This window comes from Thamnophis elegans, chromosome 4 (genome assembly GCF_009769535.1).
Source record: "Thamnophis elegans isolate rThaEle1 chromosome 4, rThaEle1.pri, whole genome shotgun sequence".
Classification (NCBI taxonomy): domain Eukaryota; kingdom Metazoa; phylum Chordata; class Lepidosauria; order Squamata; family Colubridae; genus Thamnophis; species Thamnophis elegans.
Window position 1 is genome coordinate 36,357,215 of NC_045544.1, and position 20,900 is coordinate 36,378,114.

The 20,900-nt window shown below is 39.3% G+C and overlaps 1 protein-coding gene across 4 annotated transcripts in view; it reads right to left on the reverse strand.

The window, feature by feature from the left end:
* Positions 1-20,900, reverse strand: part of MAN1A1 (mannosidase alpha class 1A member 1) — a 77,409-nt gene that overhangs the window by 27,138 nt on the left and 29,371 nt on the right. For all 4 annotated transcript variants that reach the window (XM_032215725.1, XM_032215724.1, XM_032215723.1 and 1 more), the window contains one exon: positions 2,474-2,589. In XM_032215725.1, coding sequence (XP_032071616.1) covers positions 2,474-2,589 — 116 coding nt within the window. The remainder of the gene's footprint in view (positions 1-2,473; positions 2,590-20,900) is intronic.

A 20,900-nucleotide genomic window follows, 5' to 3' on the forward strand; every position in this document is an offset into this window, starting at 1 on the left:
TGGTATCAATGTTGATATCCTTCTGAGTAGGCTGTTGGAATTAGGATGAGGGGATCATTGTATTAGAGTGCTATTTAGATGGCTGTTTCCTCATAGCAGTTGAATTATTGAGTCCCTCAGGATTCCTTTGAACTGAATGATTGTTCTGAGATTAATGATTACACTGGCTGCTGTTTTAACTGTTTCTGTTGTTTTGTTTTTGCATTGTGAATGCTCTAGGTTGGAATCTTAGAATATAAATCAAAATAATATATAAATATAATGTGTAATACCAGACATGAAGCTGCCAACAGCAATTTTAAGAAATCAATGTGTACTTAATTGAAAATTATGCTGTTTATACCCATATCAGATTTTGAAAACAATTATCACTATGCTTTAGAATAGCACACATTTAATGAAAATTGTTCTTAGAGTTGCCAACTTCTGCTTCTCAAATAGATCCTCACTTATATTTGTAGGAAACTATTCCAAACAAAAATTTTGACATATTGTGCACAATAAGTTATATGTCAGTGTCACGTCTTGTTTAACTCTAATCTCACAGCTTGAATATTGCATGCTGGTTTATTTCTGACATATACATACGAACAGCTCTTAATCAGGTCAAGGTCACTTTATTTCTATTTTTATTTCTCACAGTGACCAACAAGATCCTTCTGGGCTGTTTCTCAAGCAGTAGACATACCCACCTCCCATCACTTTCCCAGGAACCAGTAACTGGGGGTATCTGCTGAGAATTGACACTATACCTTCTGGCTAGACCTATTCTTTATGTACTTATCCAAAGCCTTTTAAAAAACATTTAAAACCATGCAATGGGAATTACATGATAATCACCAACTTTCTCATAATGAATTCTATAGGTTTGGTATGTACTGTATGAATAACTCTTCCCTTGTCAATTCTAAAGCTTCTCTGAATCCGCTTCATTATCCTGTTCAGTTGGCATTTTTTTCAAGCTAAAGATTCCCAGAAATACAGAAGATTTTGAACCCCTGATGATTTTCGTTGCCCTTTCTTTGTATGTTTTCTTATATCGTTTTCTCCAACTGTTGCAACCAGGCTGTATAAAGTACTTCAGATACAGACATACAACACATATTTGTATAAGGGTATTACAGTGTTAACAATACAGTTTTATTGTTGGTCTCTTTTTTAAGGAACTCCTAGCATGAAATTTGTTTTTTTCCCCACAGTAGCCATGTACAATGAGTTGACATGACCAATGAACTATCCAGAATAATTTGAAGACATCTTCCATGATAAGTTGCAGACAGTTCAAACCTGTCCCGTGCCAGTAATTACAAGTACAAGAGGTCAGACCTAACAGATTAGAGTACTTTATGGCAGCTGTGCACTTTATTCCACTGCAGGAATGTAAGAGTACAGGAAAACAAACAAGCTGACTTCAGTTGCTAAAGTTCCATGCAGGTTAGATCTAAGACTGGAAAGCTGTCTAGCAACAGAAGTCAAAACTCTGTTTTTATAGCTCTGATTAAGACTTGCCTATTTTCTTGAGTAATGTCCTTTTCTTTGAGGGGCTTCATTGAATGACTTTTTTCTTCCCTTTGTATGAGGACAATGGATCATCGTTATCAATCAATCAACCAATCAATCAGAAAAGGGCTGGAAGGCACCTTGGAGATCTTCTAGTCCAACTTCTTGCTCAAGCAAGAGATCTTATACCATTTCAGATCATTTTACAATAGGTAATTATAATTTCTACATTTATAATGGCAAAAATATCTTTGCATAAAAATCATGTAGGAAATAAATTAGGCAAGTCAGCACTTCTGAGAGAAGTATTTTCTGCCATTTTAAGTGTTCTGAAATATGTGGGCAACCCTGATTCTTTAAAACATATGCGACATTAGAAATTTTGAACTGGCCATAGCTGCTGCCAGGTCTCATGTCAACACAATTATTTTTTCCTATTCTGCTTTCCCATTTACATACTGTTTCCAGAACAGTAGCTGTTTAATATGACACTACTTAAAGCGGTTTGTAGCTTTTCATTTAAAAATGATCCAATCACCTATCTATGTATCATATTTCAAGCAGCAGAAAGGAATTGACATTCTAAATAAACAAATATCCACAGAGGCAGAAGAGAAGCTAAGGGTGTAGCTCCCACTGGAGGTGAGATCGGCTTCCATTCATCTGGCCTTCCGGAAAAGCCTTAAACCTGACTCTTCTGCCTGCCTGGTGTTCTGATAGGGGTGTTCTAAACTCGAAGTAGCTGACAGGATAGAGAGAAAATCCCCACATTGTCTATTATCTTGTTTTTTAGTTTCTTATTTAATCTTTTTAATTTTAATCAATTACATTTTTTTACCCTTTTCTCAGTTTTATCAGAAGTTGCCTGTACCTCTTGAGAGGAATGATTAAAAAATGTAGATAAATGAACATTCTTTCAGTCATATCGGCAAACTGTGTGTACAAAAAGGCAGCATTTCATGTTAATACTCACCACATTAAAATTAAGGTTTTTTTCTACCCATTCTTTGGCTTCTTTGAATTCTTCTTTCATTTCCATGATATACAGTGTATCTAAGGCATCAACAATAGTTGCTCCTTGAATATTACCTGGAAAAAAGTCAGCAACTTTATTGATAAGGTTCTTTTATTCTTCCATATTTGTGAAGAGAGACGTTATAGCAATATTCATGTTTAAATTTCTGGACCATTAATTAACCGCTCTAGTCCATTGTATAATTTTTATTGATACTTTTAAGAACAATGAGAACTAAGAATAAAAAAGAGAAAAAGGAAAGCTAAAAGTGCAGATAAGAAAAAAATAAAAATAAAATGAAGCTTCTGATTTTCATAGTAGTAATAATTACAATGATATTTGACTCCCTTTTTTCTATAATGTATTCCATTTGATATAAAAACCATAAATTATAGATTTATTTAATTCTTTTAGACAAAAAGTCCACAGTGGGTTTCCAGTTATCAATAAATGTAGCTATTATCTTTTCCTTAATCAAACATCAGTTTAAACATTTTAGCAAGTTGTCTCAGGTGCTTTTTCAAAAGAAAAGAAAAGAAAAACGATTTGAAAAAGCATCATTGAAACAACTATGACTTGGATGACTGAGAATTTCCACAGACATTTTGCAAGTTTTATTATCTTCAGGTATTGCCATTTTTTCATGCCTATGCATTCATCACACACACACACACACACACACACACACACACAAAAACACACACACTTTCATAGATTTTCACGGGTGTAGGTATGCTTGTCTTGTTGTATTCAGATCTTTTCCCGTGTAAGATTGAGATTGTGTTGGCGACGTTTCAACGAGGTCCCACTTGCCATCTTCGCCAACCAGGTTGCAGCACAGGACTCAGATATCACTAAAATAGAGCTCAGGATGTCATCACATAGACCATTACCCAGGTCGTTACAACACAAAAGAACAATAGGCACACAGCCAGTACCTCAGCCACACAGGATGTTACGAAACAGCCGACTAATCTGCAAACATCAACTCCATCAACTAATCAAGATGTTGCAACACAGCCAACCAATCCACTTACAGCAACAAAGTCAGCACTCCACACACCCTCACCAATACCCATAGAAAGATGGCAGCTCTGATCACGCTTTGCTCGCACAAGCACGAAGCCGTGCTTGTGCGAGCAAAGCGTGATCGGAGCTGCCGTGTGGCTGAGGTATTGGCTGTGTGCCTATTGTTCTTTTGTGTTGTAATGACCTGGTTAATGGGCTGTGTGATGACAATCCTGAACTCTATTGTAGTGATATCCTGAGTCCTGTGCTGCAACTTCTTGGGTGGTTGGCTGCGTTGTAACATCCTGAGCCTTTGCATTGTAACCTCCTGAGTTCTGTGACGTAATGTCCTGAGCAGATGGCTGTGGTGTAACATCCCGGGCTTTGGTTTGGCTCTGAGTTTGCGGTCTGGCCATGTGTTCATGGTGTGTGTTTTTTGCTCGTACAAGCACGAAGCCGAAGGCACCAGCCTGAAGATGGCGAGTGGGACCTCATCGAAACGTTACCAAGACAATCTCAATCTTACAACAAGACAATAAAACTTTGTTTATATATAAACAAAGTTCCGTGGCTGTTTTCTATTTGTTTATTCATCAGTTCCAGGAAAAAAAGTTCTAGTTAATTTTGATTAACAGATTCTGTTATCACATTAAACTATCAAAGGTTCTCAGTGGTTGATGATAAAACATTCAGTGGTTGATGAAATACATCTAAAATACTTTTGTGACAGTGCAGGCACATTAAAATGCCTAGAAATGATAAGTATTATTTCTCTGGCAGTATTATCCAAGTTAACTGGGCTACCCCTGGCAACAATAACATTATGAAAATATCTTACACCAATACCTTAAAAATAAATAATACTACACTATTCCAGACATGTTGTGTATGTGAACTTTTAATTTCTCCACAATACATTAAATTTGAATAAGGGAAAACCTGAATGAGTTGTCAAGGATTCAAGTTAAAAGCTTCCCCTGTCTAGTCATGTCCAGCTCTCGGGGGATGTTTTCATCTCCATTTCTCAGCAAATGGAGCCAGCATTGTCACCTTCCCACCGAAGTGGTACCTATTTATCTGCTTCAAGGTGCTAGTCGTAACTTATAAAGCCCTTCATGGTATTGGATCTGGGTACTTGAGAGACCGCCTGCTGCCAATTACCTCCCACAGACCCATTAGATCTCACAGGGTTGGCCTCCTCCGGGTGCCATCTACCAGCCAATGCCACCTGGCTATTACCCGGGGGAGGGCCTTCTCTGTGGCAGCTCCGGCCCTCTGGAATGAACTCCCCGCAGGGATTCGGACCCTCACCTCTCTCCAGGCCTTCCGAAAAGCCGTCAAAACCTGGCTTTGCCGACAGGCCTGGGGGTGATGAGTTCCCTCCCCTCTCGACATGTATGGTTGTGCGACTGTTGTTTACTTTTATTATTTGTATTTTGTTTTTTATGTTCCCCTTTTTTCCCCCTTGAATTGTTCGCCACCCTGAGTCCTCCTGGAGAAGGGCAGCATACAAATAATAATATTCTATTCTATTCTATTCTACTTGCATTTGCATACTTTCAAACTGGTAAGTGGGAAGAAGCTGGGGCATTAATGGGAGCTCGACCCATTGCACAGCACTCAGATCTCGAATCTGGATTGTCAGCTGGAAGCTCAGCATCTTTAACTGCTGAGCCATCATACCCTCTCTTCAGCTAGAAAGCATGACTAATATTTATGAGAAAGCAGTTGTGTTGTTAGTTGAGCAATGTTATATTAAATAAAGCAGGAAGTAAATATTGAAATTAGCACATACTGAGCAAAGAGAACATTGCAATTCATGTAAAAACAAATGTAGGCTATTTTGTATATCATGCATTTTTTTTATTTTTATGTTCGGTTTAAATCTTTTGCATGTTTACACGGAAGTAACTCCTACTGATTAATCCATAGGCATTTTATTCTATTCTTTATTCTGGGTATAAGCCCAGAATTGCTTCACATCAAATTAGTTTCTCTCTATTATACTCAGAAAAATAGTTTGTTAACAATTTGGAGTGAAAACTGGGGAAAGTATCATCATGTAGTTATTTTATTTTATTCACAAATATGTAATACTTTTTAAACAAGATACTATATTGGGAAGTTAGATTCTGTCTTCTTCTACTCTTCAAAAACATCTTACATCATAGTTCAAACAAATTAAAAAACAAAATTTTGTAAGAAACATATTTCCAACCTGACAAAGCTCTATTTAAAATAAGCATGGCTCATATAGAATAACATTATTTGATTTACCAATGAATCCTAGAATCTATCTAAACTGCCAGAAGGAAATGTTCCTGGATTTGAAGTAGTTTAAAGGTTATAAATACAAACTCCAGTTAATGGCTCCAGTAAACAATTCAATTTACTGACCATTCCTTAATCATTTAACAATCTTAATGTCATCTGACTTTTAGCTGTGGTGTGCTGAACAGAAATCACACATCTTTGCGCCCTGACTTCTGCTTTTCAAACAGATGCTGTGTAAGTGGACAATCTTTCATTATTCCTATTTCACTATATCTGTTGGATGCATAACTGCTTGTAACCCCCCCCCCCCCCCCAAATCACCTCCATAGTATTCTGGAAGTAGAAAACTTGCATGGTCCTGATGCACTGGGATCAAAGTTGAAAGGTCAGAGGGAAGAGATGTAACAGAAGAAGGCACAACTGAGCACAGCGAAGAAAGATTAGCAGGACAAACCAAGCTAGCAAGCTGACATCATTAGGGAGGATACTAAACATATGGAAAGACCAGAAGTGCTTATTTATGAAAGACATTTCTTATATTATACCGCCATATGTGGATAAGGAATTATAGGCTTTCCAATGGTAAAATGACAAGAGAAAGCTTATGCAGAGCAATATTATGTGCAAAAAAAAAAAATCAGTACAGTACTGTACTTTTTACACTGAATGGTTTTCAGACATTAGAAACTCATAGTCCTGAAAATAGAAATTTAATTATACTAGCTAATTGTTCATTACAATGATTGAACATTACATAAGATAAATTGAGTAACTGGAAAGGAACCAATATCAACGAAATCTAATTTTTTTTCCAGGCACCTACTGCTAGGAAGCGTATATGTAGGCCAACAGCTGGCATGATATATGAGCATATTAATATTTAATGTCTTAATTTTAAGTATTTCTAGTCCTTCTCCTCAGGCTGGATCCAGATCATACTCACTAGGTAATGAATTCCACTTCATTCTGTAAGACTTACTATTAAATAAAAATACATAATATTTATATTATAAATATCTAAATATAGTAAATTACTAAAAATGTGAGGGAGGGCCATTTATGCTGTTTTGAGCTCTTGAATGCAAAGGATATTGACTTCTCAATAAATATTTACAAATATTTCAAATAAATAAATGCTAAAAAGCTCTCAATTTGTTTGAGTAAGATATTTAAACCATGTTAAGCGATCTTTCATCCATGTCCTGAAACCCAGTGAGAGTAAGCATACTCAGTAGGCCTAGAGTGCAGCCTTTTTAATGACACACAGAAGATAATAGAATGGTAGTAGAACTGACAATTTTGCAGGAATGCATAGAAAAAGGTCAATTATGTACTTAAATCTAGATACCTACAGTGTAGAGGAACGCAAACTAAAGCATCTCCAACAGGATACTGCTTTCTTCTATGTAATAATAAAGAAAAGTGAAGCAATTCTTGAAATCACAAGGAACAGCTAACAATTCTGCATTATCAAATATGGGAGACATTGATTTTAATCAAATGCAATTTAGCACAATCTTATGAAGAGAAAGAGTAACTAGAATAATTTATATCTTTCATCTTTTATTTGAGTCTCATTTCAGGATTATTATGCAAGTACAACTTTAGAATACCACCAAAATGTATTATGAAATCTGGAAGAAGCATTCGGAGATAAATGTTGAACTGATGTTCCATGGTTTAGCAGGAGGTATTATGGTCGAAGGCAGCTAGATGCTGGATCCATACTGCCAAACATTTTCTGTGGATCAAGGAGAGGTCTTGAGAATACTATATGTATTTCAAATAGTTATGTCATGTGACTCCCTTGCTCAATGATCACAATCCCTGCATTCCCAGTTGTACTTGTTAAGTGATCTCCAAGGTTATTAAGAAAATAGAGCAAAAGAACTGCCTACCAAAGGATTCCCGCTCTTCATAGAGCTGAATTTCTCTGGCAGGCATTCCTTTCATTCACTCAGCTAGCCAAGGTTTGATTTCCAAGGAAGTCAACAGAGAAAATTACGAGTAGCGATCATATGATTGTGGAGCACTTGGTGTATGTGTGAACAAATTGCCAAGCATCCAGATTCTGACTACATGACCAAATAGTCATAAGTCAAGGGTTACCTGAATGAGAAAGCATTAAGTTAGAAATTTCTTTTTGAAGTTTGAAGATTCCTGGAAATAAGAAAAAAAAGTAAAATTGATTTATTTTATCATCGTTAAAATAATGGTTTGCTTTTTTTGATTAGGTTCAATATTTTTTGGATGGGAGAAAGAGGGGATTTGTTTAAATAGAAATGAACATAAATATAAAAAGAATGATTCAAATTGAATGAAAGGATATAATATGTAAAACTATCTTTTTAGTTTTTGTATACATATAATAAGTTGCTATTTCTGGTGATATTTATTAGTTTCTTTGATTGGGACTGGATTATAATGGCTATTTTTTGTAATGTTTCCTTTTTTCCTTTTTTTTTTTTTACTGGGATTAGACTTTGAAGAGACGAAAGGGGGAATTTGTTTAAATGGAAATCTAGACCTAAATATAAATAGGAGGAGACAAATTGGGTATAAGAAATATCGTTTGTAATACTTATGTTCTTACTTCACTGGACTTTTTTGACTAATATGGAGAGGTGAAGATCTAGAGATGGACTTATAGAGAATGAATGTTTGGTTGTATTTTAACAGTGATATATTGTTAATGTTGATTATGCTTGCTGAGGCTAAAGGTAGAAGTAACTTTTTATCTGCACTTTTTCAAATTTTTAATTCTTTAAAAAAATAGTATGCAGTTGTATTAGTTTTATTTGTTGAAAGCAATTTTCATTTAAATGATTAAAAAATTATTTAAAAAAATCAAATGTATTGTGGAATCAGAAAATACAATGATTTTGTGTTATTTTATTACATTTAGTAGCTATATAGCATATACTGGTTGCATATGCCAGTATTTAGCAAAAGAAAAATAAGGAGCTCCACAGTTTTATGGATAAAATAATTACATTTGGAAGCAATTATTTTGATGAACTAAAGCCAAATAAAGTAGTCCGAGTTGCTACTTGGAATACTAGTAAAAGGCAGGTTCCTTTATTTCTAGGAATTAAGAAGGAAGTAAGAGCACTATTTTCCACTGTATTTTTCTATAATGTTATACTCTGTGTCCACTTTCATCCTTCTCTTACATCTCAACACACTCGTCTCAAGTTATGGGTAGTGGGACTCTGAAAATGAGCACTTCACACTAAGATTTTGTTCTAATTCTAAAGTCTAGTTAACACTACACCAATACAAGAATGATTTTATCTTCATTAGAGCACAGCTGGGGAGAGCAATGACATAAATGTTCTATGGTTTCCTCTCTTTCCACTCCCTTTTATTCTTTCTTAATTTGGTTCAGAGTTCTGCTCTCTCTGGAAAACATGCAAACAGATATATCTAGGGCAGGGGTCAGCAACCTGCGCCTCTGGAGTTGAATGTGGCTCTTTTATCCTTCTGCTGCGGCTCCCAGTCGGCTCCACAATTGATAGGGCTTTTGGTTAGGACAGGTAGAGGAAAAAGGATGTCGTAATAGGAGGAGACTCTATAATGGGGGAATCAGACTTCTGTTTGGCTCTGGAACTGAACTGGGGTTTCTGGTTAAGATCTTTGTGGCTCTTTGAGTGTTTAAGGTTGCCGAGCCCTGATCTAGGGGCAGCTATACTTCAAGGAGTTGTCTGGAGGAGGCCGTTCAGCTGGGCCAGGGGTCTCCAACCTTGGCAACTTTAAGACTTGTGGACTTCTGAGGAATTCTGGGAGTTGAAGTCCATAAGTCTTAAAGTTGCCAAGGTAATGGCCGAGGAAACACATATTCAATTACAATTATTTGTATTGCATTTAATTATTAGTCATCTTGAAAGGTGTGGTGTCCTGATGATAAACAAATAACCTACAAAGCATTTCTGATCCAGCATTATGGAAACTTTAGGTTTCCATTCCTTTTACTAACTCAATTATCTTTTTAATTTTTTACACACACAAAGAATTAAGAATAGGTAACTAACTCCAGTCTGATTATCTACTTATTAAGTGTTGCAGCAAAGTGCATTGTGCAGCGAAGTTTACTGCCCAGCTAATAGTTTGGCAGTGTTTGCTGGATAAAGAAGAAATAATTAGCTACATCAATTCAGTTAATTTGATCAACCAGTGAGTAATACTATCAGGAAATGTTCTATAACATTCAAATGGAATTTCCCTGCTTGTGAACTTGAGACCGTTGTTCTGTGTCCCATAAATTGAGGTGGTAGAGAAGTTGCTTAACAGTAAGAGTAGATAGTTGTTTGAAAGTAAAGTGATTTCCCTGCTGCTGGATGTGTTCCAGCAGAGGCTGGAGAGACATCTGTCAGAGATGTCTTAATCTGGATTTCGGAACTGAGCTTGGTCTCAATACTTAAAAGGCTCTTTCCAATGCGATGATTCTGTGATTAATGTTGGCACTTCTCCAATGGGGCTGTGGCAATTTTGCTCTTAAAATGTTTCTTTATAAAATTAAAAGCTGGCAAATTTGGAAATACTTATTTTGCTAACATTTGTTTCTAACTAGTATGAGCAGGCTCCTTCCATAAAGCCAAAAAGTAACAGAGATACTGAAATTAATAGTAAATAATAGAAAATAATCTAACATTTACTACTAGGTACAACGAGTGATCTGGTACTATTTCACATGATACACTCAGGCAAATATATTCCTCCAATTACACAAGGATAAGCTTTGAGTTAGCAAGAATATGGTACGGCATCTGCTTTTCTGTGGTATTGAACCTTATTTGTTTTGTTTGTTCATTGTGTTGCCAAAAATGAAGAACATGTACAAAGGTCATTTTATGGAAGGCCTGACAGAAAAGAGTCTGACATTTAATTTTCAACCTTGACATTTCAGACTGTAGTTCTAAAGTAAGAGGTAAAGCAGCAATTCTGAATGGCTAATCAAAACAGTCATCCACTAAAATTAATTTGCAGTAATTATGATATTTAATAGTTCCAGCAGGGGCAAGGGTTAATGGCAATATGGTTGGTAATAGGATAAGGTGACCAGATTTTCAGATTGGAAAAGAGGGACGCCCTTGACCGGGGGGGGGGGGGGGGGGGGGGGGGCTTGATTAAAAAAATTTTTTTTTGTCAAAAGGTCACCCCAGGACACTGAAACCAGCATAAATACGAATCTGTTGCCAAACAAAATTTTGATCACGTGACCATGAGGATGTTGCAACGGTCGCTAAGTGTGAAAAATGGTAATCAGTCACTTTTTTCAATGCCATTGTAACTTTGGTCACTAAATGTTTTCCCCCTCCTCGAGACTCCTCACTTCTTCCTTCATTCCTCTTGCTTATCTACCTTCACCTTATCTGTCTTCTGCTCTTTCCCTCTCTTCCTTCCTTTCTCCTTCCATCCTCTCTTCTTTCCTCACTCACTCCCTTCCTCCTTTTTTCTCTTCCTTCCTCCTTCCATTCTTTCAGCTTCATTTCTTTTGCCTATCTACCTTCTCTGTCTTTCTGCTCTTTCCATTTCTTCGCTTCTGTTCCTTCCTCCTTCCCTCCTTTCCTATTTCTTCCTTCTTCCTTCCTTCTGCCTATCTACCTTCACCTTCTCTGTCTTTCTGCTCTTTCCCTGTCTTCCCCTTTCCTCCCTCCCTCCCTTCTTTCCTTTCTAGTTCCATCTTTTCTTCTTTCCTCTCTCCCTCTTTTTCTTTTTTTCTTCCTTCCTCCTTCCTCTTGCCTATCAACTTTTTTTATTTTTTTTGTTACATAGACGACACATACCCACAACAATAAAAACAAAACAAAACAAAAAGAAAAAAACCCATCATCACATATAGCATGTCATTTGGTTACAAGTGTTTTAACATTTATCATTCTTATACATTTATTATTTCATTTAATAGGTTATAATATACAGTTTGGGTTGCTTTGTTTACCATCCCTTCCTCCTGTTATAACACCACCTTATTTTCCCTTTCTTTTCTCCCTTCCTCCCTTCTCTACTTTCTTCCTTCCTGCTCTCCTTTCCCTTCCTTCTTCCCTTACCTTTCTCCTACTCCTGCTCTTCCTCTTCCCCTTTCTACCCTCTCTCCCCCTCTTTCTCTCCTTTCCATCCTCCTCTCCTTACCTCTTTCTTCTTTCCATCTTCCTTTCATTCTCTCCTCCTTTCTCCCTTTCTCCCAACTCCCTTTCTGGGAGTTGAAGTCCACACACTTTCAAGTCTCCAAGGTGGAGAAAGACTGATCTATCTAATTAATATAATTATTTCTCCCTCTCTTTTTCACTCTCTCTCCAGCGCACACACGCAAATGCATAGGGCAGCCCACCTCACACACAGGTAACTCTGGGCGGCTTACGGGAAGAGGACAGCCGACCACTCAACCACGCGGGGGGGGGGGGAGGATTTCGCCAAGAAAAGTTAACTTTCCTGCGAAAGGGGCCGGCAGCCTCTCAGCTGTTCCCGGCCGGGGAGACCTCCCCCCACTTCCACTCCTGCGACCCTCCTCCCGCCTCCTCGGAGCTTCAAGCAAGCTAACTGGGAAGGCCGGGGAAGAAGAAAAAGCGGCGGCGCGGGGGCGTGGCGGAAGCCCGGCTGCCGTTTCTCTTGCTGAGGGCGGGAGGAGGAGGAGGAGAAAGTTAAAGTGGCGGCCCGATCCCTTCAGTAGCCGAGGCGGGAAACGTGCGTTTTGACAGGGCTTCCACAGCGCTGTGCAAGCCCTGCCAAAGTGTCCATTTCCTGGGCGGGCTGCCATTTCTCTTGCTGAGGGCGGGAGGAGGAGGAGGAGAAAGTTAAAGTGGCGGCCCGATCCCTTCAGTAACCGAGGCGGGAAACGTGCGTTTTGACAGGGCTTCCACAGCGCTGTGCAAGCCCTGCCAAAGTGTCCGTTTCCCGGGCGGGCTGCCGTTTCTCTTGCTGAGGGCGGGAGGAGGAGGAGGAGAAAGTTAAAGTGGCGGCCCGATCCCTTCAGTAGCCGAGGCGGGAAACGTGCGTTTTGACAGGGCTTCCACAGCGCTGTGCAAGCCCTGCCAAAGTGTCCGTTCCCCGGGCGGGCTGCCGTTTCTCTTGCTGAGGGCGGGAGGAGGAGGAGGAGAAAGTTAAAGTGGCGGCCCGATCCCTTCAGCAGCCGAGGCGGGAAACGTGCGTTTTGACAGGGCTTCCACAGCGCTGTGGAAGCCCTGCCAAAGTGTCCGTTCCCCGGGCGGGCTGCCGTTTCTCTTGCTGAGGGTGGAATGGGAGGAGGAGGAGGAGAAAGTTAAAGTGGCGGCCCTATCCCTTCAGCAGCCGAGGCGGGAAACGTGCGTTTTGACAGGGCTTCCACAGCGCTGTGCAAGCCCTGCCAAAGTGTCCGTTTCCCGGGCGGGCTGCCATTTCTCTTGCTGAGGGCGGGAGGAGGAGGAGGAGGAGAAAGTTAAAGTGGCGGCCCGATCCCTTCAGCAGCCGAGGCTAATTCTCTGCACGAACGAGAGCGTGGGGGCAGCGGCAGCCGCCCGCACAGAACTTCCACGCGCTTCAGGGGCTTCTGCCGGGCGGCGGGAGCCCTGGAAGTGAGAGGAAGTTCTCTGCGGGCGGCTGCCGCTGCCCCCACGCTCTCGGAGGCGGCGATCCCATTCACGAAGAGGCAGGAGGAGAGGTGGGGCCAGCGGCAGCCGCCCACACAGAACTTCCACGCGCTTCAGGGGCTTCTGCCGGGCGGCGGGAGCCCTGGAAGCGAGAGGAAGTTCTCTGCGGGCGGCTGCCGCTGCCCCCACCGTCCCCTCCTGCCGCGGCGAGCGGAAAATTCTCTGATTAGAATTAGATTAGATTACTCACCAACAAGCGCAGCTGCAACCCCAAAAGACGAAAGGAAAATGGAGACTCGCGCAGGCGTCCTCAGGCTAAGGAGTCCAGCCAATCAGTGAGCTGGTTGGGATGGAAAATTTTCCATCCCAGCCAGCTCACTGATTGGCTGGAGTCCTGGCCAATTAAATCAGTGAGCGGCAGGCTGGGCTGGCTTAAATTTGTAGGTAGCAGATAGAACAGAACGATGAGCCAGCCCAGCAAGCTAGCAGCTGATGGGCGGGAGTTGCGAGCGCTAAAAAAAGCGTGCTTTTTAAAAAAGTGTGCGGGACGTGGGAAAATGCATTAAAAAGCGGGGGTGTCCCGCCAAAAGCGGGACGTCTGGTCACCTTATAAGAGGAGAACTCTATGAAGCCTTAGACAATACATATTTGAAACACTAAGCTTTCTAAGATTCAGATCCCCATCTTTTCTCATATAGTATGATAGTACACAGTTGTATAAAAATGCTTTAAATTCGGGGGCTATTGTTAAAAGATTTGAAAAAAACTGAAGCATATGACTCTCATTCAGTGATATTCTTTTCCCGTAAATAATATTGTATCATTGGTTTAGTGACGGAAGCACCAGGTAGAGACCAAGAGACTTGTGAGGCATGAAAACTTTAGGCATGATAATCGGCTGAGTGACTAATCACTCTCTCAGCCCAATAGTGCTGGTTTTTGTAGGGAAAATAGAAGGAGGAAGGAATATTAGCTATGTTTGCTGGCTTGAGTTTATTAAAAAAGTGAGATTAAAAAAATCTAAATTCTTTGTTATATAACTGAACTGTATGTCTAACTTGTGATTTATCATTTCAAACTTTAAAACAATTTGGTTTCAAGTAATCATAGATAAAACAATCAGCTTCAGTGCTATAGTTTATGATGTGACTGAAAGACAATATAGACAATATTAGACAGGAAAAAGGTCTGGCTGATTGAAGACCAAAACAATTAAAAATGGCATATATTCCAGCTAATTCTAGCAAATTATGGAAGTGAAATGAAATCTGGGATTAGTTGGCTGAAATACAGGCTTCTGCTAAAAAATGCAGCCAGGCAAATGTATACAGTACTTTAGAGAAGATAATACAATTACCACATTTTACTCCAGTTTCCTTCTACACTCAAAACTAATAAAATGAGATAAAAGTAAGGAAATTTACAGTATGGCAAACACAGCATCCACATCACATTAGAAAACCAGAGCTCTAATTTTGACAGCAGACAATTCAGATGTATCATTGTTATTACTATTTTATTATTATACTTTTCCTAATCTGTGAGTCAAGTGTAAATGTTTTCTTAATATTTATGTTCTTCACAAATTTCCTGCAACATGTTGGATTGAACGAGCAAACTTTAATTACCTCTTGCAGAAAAGTAGCTATTTCCAAAAATGAGCAACACACAAAATTATGTTTTTTTTTTAAACTGGATGAAGAAACAAATAAAGTGATATAAAAGTTAGGATGTCACTAAGAAATAAAGATAAATGACTACAGTTTTTAAAATCTACAATATAAGAGTCTTATTATGTTGCTGTCCATAATATTTTCTTTTTAATTTTTTTTTAGCTCAAATTAAAAAGCATTGCTACCTGAAACAATCAGTTACTAGGAAATTACAAACATAAAGCATATATTTATGAATTCTAATTTTAGAAGTGTTATATATATTAGAAATAGTATACAAAATTATTACAAATTAATATAAAGTATAAATGTATTTCTAATCAGATAAGAATTAAACAGCCTGATTCTCATATAATACTGACTCATAATGTCATCTATGGAGCCCAATAATTATGCGTTTGCATTAGGAATGGACTACACTACAGTAAAAAATCTTTTGCTAATGGTTTTTGTACACGAGCCAATGAAATCAATTGTTAGAATTATACCTAAGGTGACCAGACGTCCCGCTTTCGGCGGGACAGTCACGATTTTTAATAATTTGTCCCATGTCCCGCAGCGTGTTCAAAAAGTTTCGATTTTCCAAAAGAAAGAAAACAATTTTTAAAAGGACGCCGTTAAAAAAAAGTTTTTATTTCTCTGAAGTATCGTTCCCGATGTGGCCTTTAGAGGGCAGTGGTTTCCCTCTCTCCGCTCGGCTCTCTCCCCTCCTGCGTGTGCGTGCGCTGACGCACACCGTTTTTCTGCAGGCAGCGTGGTGAGGAGGAGGCTTGGTCCCAGGCCAAGAGGCTCAGCCATCGGAAGGTTTTTTTTTTGCCCGCTTCTCTCGGGCGCCGCTCTCCCTGCAGCCATTTCTCCCTCTTTCTCCTTTTTGTCCTTTCTCCTCCTTCCCCCCAAAAAGAGAACGAGAGGGAGAAAGAGGAGATGTGGGAGATAGTGGGATCGCTGGTTTCTGAGCTTGGTGGGCAAGGATCCCCCACCCCACCTCCACTTAAGTAAAGAGGAGGTGTGGGGCAGATCGTGGGATCGCTGGTTTCTGAGCTTGGTGGGCAAGGATCCCTCATCCCACCTCTTCTTTCGGAAAGAGGAGGTGTGGGGGAGATTGCGGGATTGCTGCTTTCTGAGCTTGGTGCAGCAAGGATCTCACTATCTTACTATTTTATTTTTCTTTATGTACACTGAGAGCATATTCACCAAAGACAAATTCCTTGTGTGTCCAATCACACTTGGCTAATAAACTATTCTATTCTATTTTATTCTATTCTACTCTATTCATTTCTATTTCAATTCTAACAAGGAGTTTAGCTTCTCTCTCTTGAAAATGTAAGCCAGCATAAGGCATTATAATGCAAGCTAGCCTTAACTTTCAAACAGTTCATTTAGTGACCAAAGTTACAATGGCATTGAAAAAAGTGTCTGATGACCATTTTCACACTTAGCGACCATTTTCACACTTAGTGATCGTTGCAGCATCCTCATGGTCACGTGATCAAAATTTTGATGTTTGGCAACAGATTCGTATTTATGATGGTTTCAGTGTCCTGGGGTCATGTTTGACAAAATATAAAATTTTTAATCAAGCCCCCCCCCCCCCCAATCTGGTCAATGGTGTCCTTCTTTACCAATCTAAAAATCTGGTCACCTTAATTATACCTCACACAGAAATCCTCTCAGATGTACAGTAATCTTCGCAGACTAAATGCACAAGAAATACACAAAACCTGTACCAAAATACTGTAAGAGGGATGGGGGATATAGGATGGTGAAGAGAAATATGTTCTTCCCAGTTCCAGAATTAAAACATAGGTACTCCTTGACTTACAACCATTCATTCAATGATCACTTGAAGTTACTACAGTACTGGAAAAAAATGACTTATGACTCATGCTGACAGTTACAGTTGCTGCAGTGCCCCTGTGTGGTCAGTTTGGGTTCTTGGCAGCCTGCCTGCACTTACAGCTGCAGGGGACACATCAACTTCCTCCACTCACCTATCTCTGCCACATCCATGCCCTATTGGCTCTATACTGTGCTGTTGTCCCAGCTCACCTTTGCCATCTTCTTGCTCCTGCTACTAACAAGGTGTGCCAAGTTGGGTTGCCAAATCCCTAAATTTTGATCATGTGACCATGGGAACACTGCAGAGTTCAGTGTTCTGCTCTCTCTGCTCCTGTTCAACATCTACATGAAGCTGCTGGTGAGCTCATGTAGGAGTGAGGTTTTGGAACCTGCCAGTTATGCTTATACCATCTTTGGTTCTGTGGTGGGGGTTGCACTGTCCCAGACAGACCCAGTAAACAATCTGGAAGGCCTCTGGACTCATGACTCCTGCTCAAAAAGCAGGTATGCCTCAGAAGGCCTTTGTATGGCTCCATGTTGTGTGCCATTTGCAAACTGGGGGACTCACTTGGCGAGTGCCAAGAAGTGGGCCTTTTCTGCTGTGGTGCTTGCCTTATGGAACACCTTCCTCCCCCAAAAGTTCCCTCCTGAACACAGGAAAAAACACTTTAGATTTTGATCATCTGTCCCCCTAATAAAGATTGGCACAAAATACAGAGCATAGGCAGGGAAAAGGGGAAGACTCAGCTGATTACCTGGATTGCTTAAGAACCATGATCCAACAGCACTCTGGACTCTCTGACTTAAAGAAATTTGCCCAAATTTTAGTAACACTTTTGTAGAGGTGGCACTTAAAATCTATCTTACCTGGCTGGAAGGAGAAAACATCAATGAGATTATTACAATGACCACTCAAACTTAAAAGGTTCTAGGTGAGGAAAGGAAAAGCTGAAGACACTGTTTATGGCTATTCAATTGAATCAGCTGCAGGTTACCTTCTTTCCAAACTCATAGACAAAGAAAAGGAAGAACACCTCTAAATATAGCAACAGGCAACAAAATCTGGAACAAGTCTTCAACTTATCCTTACAGGGTCAAACCCCGCTCAGGATCACATTACTCTCATGGAAATCCTGGGCTTTCGAGACAAAATGTCCTAAAATAGCACAAGGATGTTTTCAGGTGAAAGTAATAGCATCTCATCTTCTTTTATCTCTTTCTGTCTCTGAACCATTTGCTGATTGCACCATAGGAGGAAAAACTATCCTTTGCCTTCTACATACTGCTCTTTATTCTACTCTCAGAATATCAGATTTCTCAATATTTCTCTGTAGCAAATGGTCTCAGAATTGGGTCTGGCTATGCAAATTAACAGCCATTACATATTATATACCAAATGGAACTTATTTAGATATACTTTCGCAGCATGAAGAAGCAACAATAGTTCTATTTGTAATGCTTCTTCGGGAGGTAAGCCAGCCTTACATTTTAGATTACTACAAGTTGGAGCAAGTTGTTATATTTTGTGGACAAAACATTATAATAATGAAATGGAATGCATACTTTCAGTTCTGTCTGTTAAACTTCAAATTGCAATTGATTAAAAAAAAACACCAATTAATCAGGAAAATGTAATATCCCTTAAACCCAGAAGCTAAAGAAGAAATTAAACCAGTAACTGAAGTATTCTTGAAGCAGGGTATAATTGTAATCACTAGAAGCAACGCTTTAATATTCCTCATTCAAAAATGGTGATAGAGTAGTAAATGGCACTTTGTGTATGTAGCATCTAAGAATGACAAATAGACTTATTATCACCACCTTTCCTGTGGTTCCAAACTCCCACACTGTTCTGGTCAGCATTTTTCTATATGCTCCTAACTTTTCAGTCATGAGTCTTTGTAAACTTTTTCTTTTTCATTCCTATTACCCCAATAATCAGCTTTGTTTTGTATGTACAGTACCAGTATAATCGGTTTGATCTTGTTCTGCATCTTCTGCTCTAATTCAGTATGTTGATGATCTCCCAGGACTCCGCCCTGAGTCCCTCCCGGAGAAGGGCGGCATACAAATAAAATAAATCTAAATCTAAATTTTATGGCTTTCTTTCTTCTGGAAACTAGCCAGACTGACACAGACAGTCTGTTACAGCTGAGAAAGGATACAAGGTCTCTAACACCAAGCTACAGTTCTGAAAAACCTCCGTGCCTTATCTAGGTCATGCTTTTTCCCGAGGTAGGCTCTCTTTCTCACTTTGATTCCATGTTAAATTTCCTTTGCATACTCCTGTGGCAGAGGTGTACACTTTTGAGAGAATGGGCTATTGTTGCCAGTGGATTTTGAACTTAGCAAAGTTAACTAACTCTCCTCTAAAAACTTCTGCTACTTCCTTTTATTGCCTAAATTTCCAAAATCCTCTTTTCTGGCTTTAACACTTGTGTTTGTTTCAATTTTTGCTGTAGAAATTCCCGACTGCTCTAAGCCTTTCGTCGTCTTTGGCCATGAACTCTATACCTTTGGTCAATCTATCAACACCATAGCACAGGGAACAAAACAGACCACTGGCCTGCTTCAACAAAATCTCATTGCTTTTTCTTTTCCTCCATGATTGGGCACAGTAGCTGCTGCTCTTTAGTCTGTAAATCTCTGCCTTGGGCCATCAGCTTTGTGTTATCACATGCTATTTCTTCTCTCTTGCTTAAATGCCAGACTCAAGTAGCTAGATGTGCTAACATGTGCCTTTAAATTAGCCAAAGGGAAATCTGCTAATATTTATGTAGATTCTTGATATGTCTTTGCAGTTATGCATAATTTGAGCTTTATGGAAACTGAGACGGTTTCTAACTAATCCAGGTTTGCCTATTAAGCATGTCTCCTTGGTAAAAAGTCTCCTAGAGGCCTTGCTCTTCTCCTCTACCATTCTGTCTCATCAGAGTATTTCTGATGCTATTAGAAATGCATTGGCAGATGTCTCTGCAAATACGCAGTCCCTCCCAAACTTACATAAATGTTTCTCAGGCTCGGCAGAGGCCGTCCCAGATGTCTCTTCAGAACTCCAAAAGGAAAAAAAGAAAAGAAAAAAACCCCATGCTTGGAGCTCTCACAGATGCTTATTAATACTCTCAGTCAATGGGCTTCTTCCGATGGATACTCAGTGGCTCCCAAGGTACTGCTTCCATATTTTGTTCATTTAGCCCATGAAATTGAACATATCAGCAGAGGGAGAATGAAATCTTTGATGAAAATTGTGGTTTGCACCAGGATTTACTATTGCAAAGAAGCAACATTGTAGAAGCTTCCCAGTTCACCTAGCCTATAACCCAGGATACCCAATAGAAACTAGGAAAGCCCTTCATCCACCACCATTTTGACCTTTTGTGTATTTCTACATACATTTTGTTCAAGTGCGTAGTACATGGTAACATTTTGCTGGCAAATGTTTTTTTTTAATATATGTCTGATTTGAACATATAATTTCTCTACCACTGAAGTGATTAAGTCTCTCAGATGGAGCTCAGCTAAGACTGATATTTAGCTGATCCCAAACATGCATTGCAAAAAATTATTCCTTTTTACACTCAAGACATTTGTTAAGTGCCTATATCTTAACAAATAGCATGGATCATTGCATTTGTTAGTCCTGTCCTTGAATGCGGTTAAGAGTTCAACCTCTTGACCACTAAACTTATCAGGATCTCAGAGTTTCTATGAATTCCTTTGTTTGCATTATCTTACTGATTTGTGTATAGGGAATATATTAAAACTTGTAGCAAAAAATGTAAGAGGAAAGCTGTAGCAAGTTAGAGATTCTTCTGCCAACTTTGGAATATGAAGCAACATTGCCTCTCACCCTAACTGCAAATGCTGCTAATTTTCTTAACAATAGACAAGATATAACCAGAGAATTAAATTTTGATAAAGAAACAGACATTTTCAATAACATGTCACTGCAGCTAGTCAAAAACTCTGTTTGATTCTAATGTAATCTTTAACTTCAGAATAGGAAATCAGCTGATGTCATTAAAT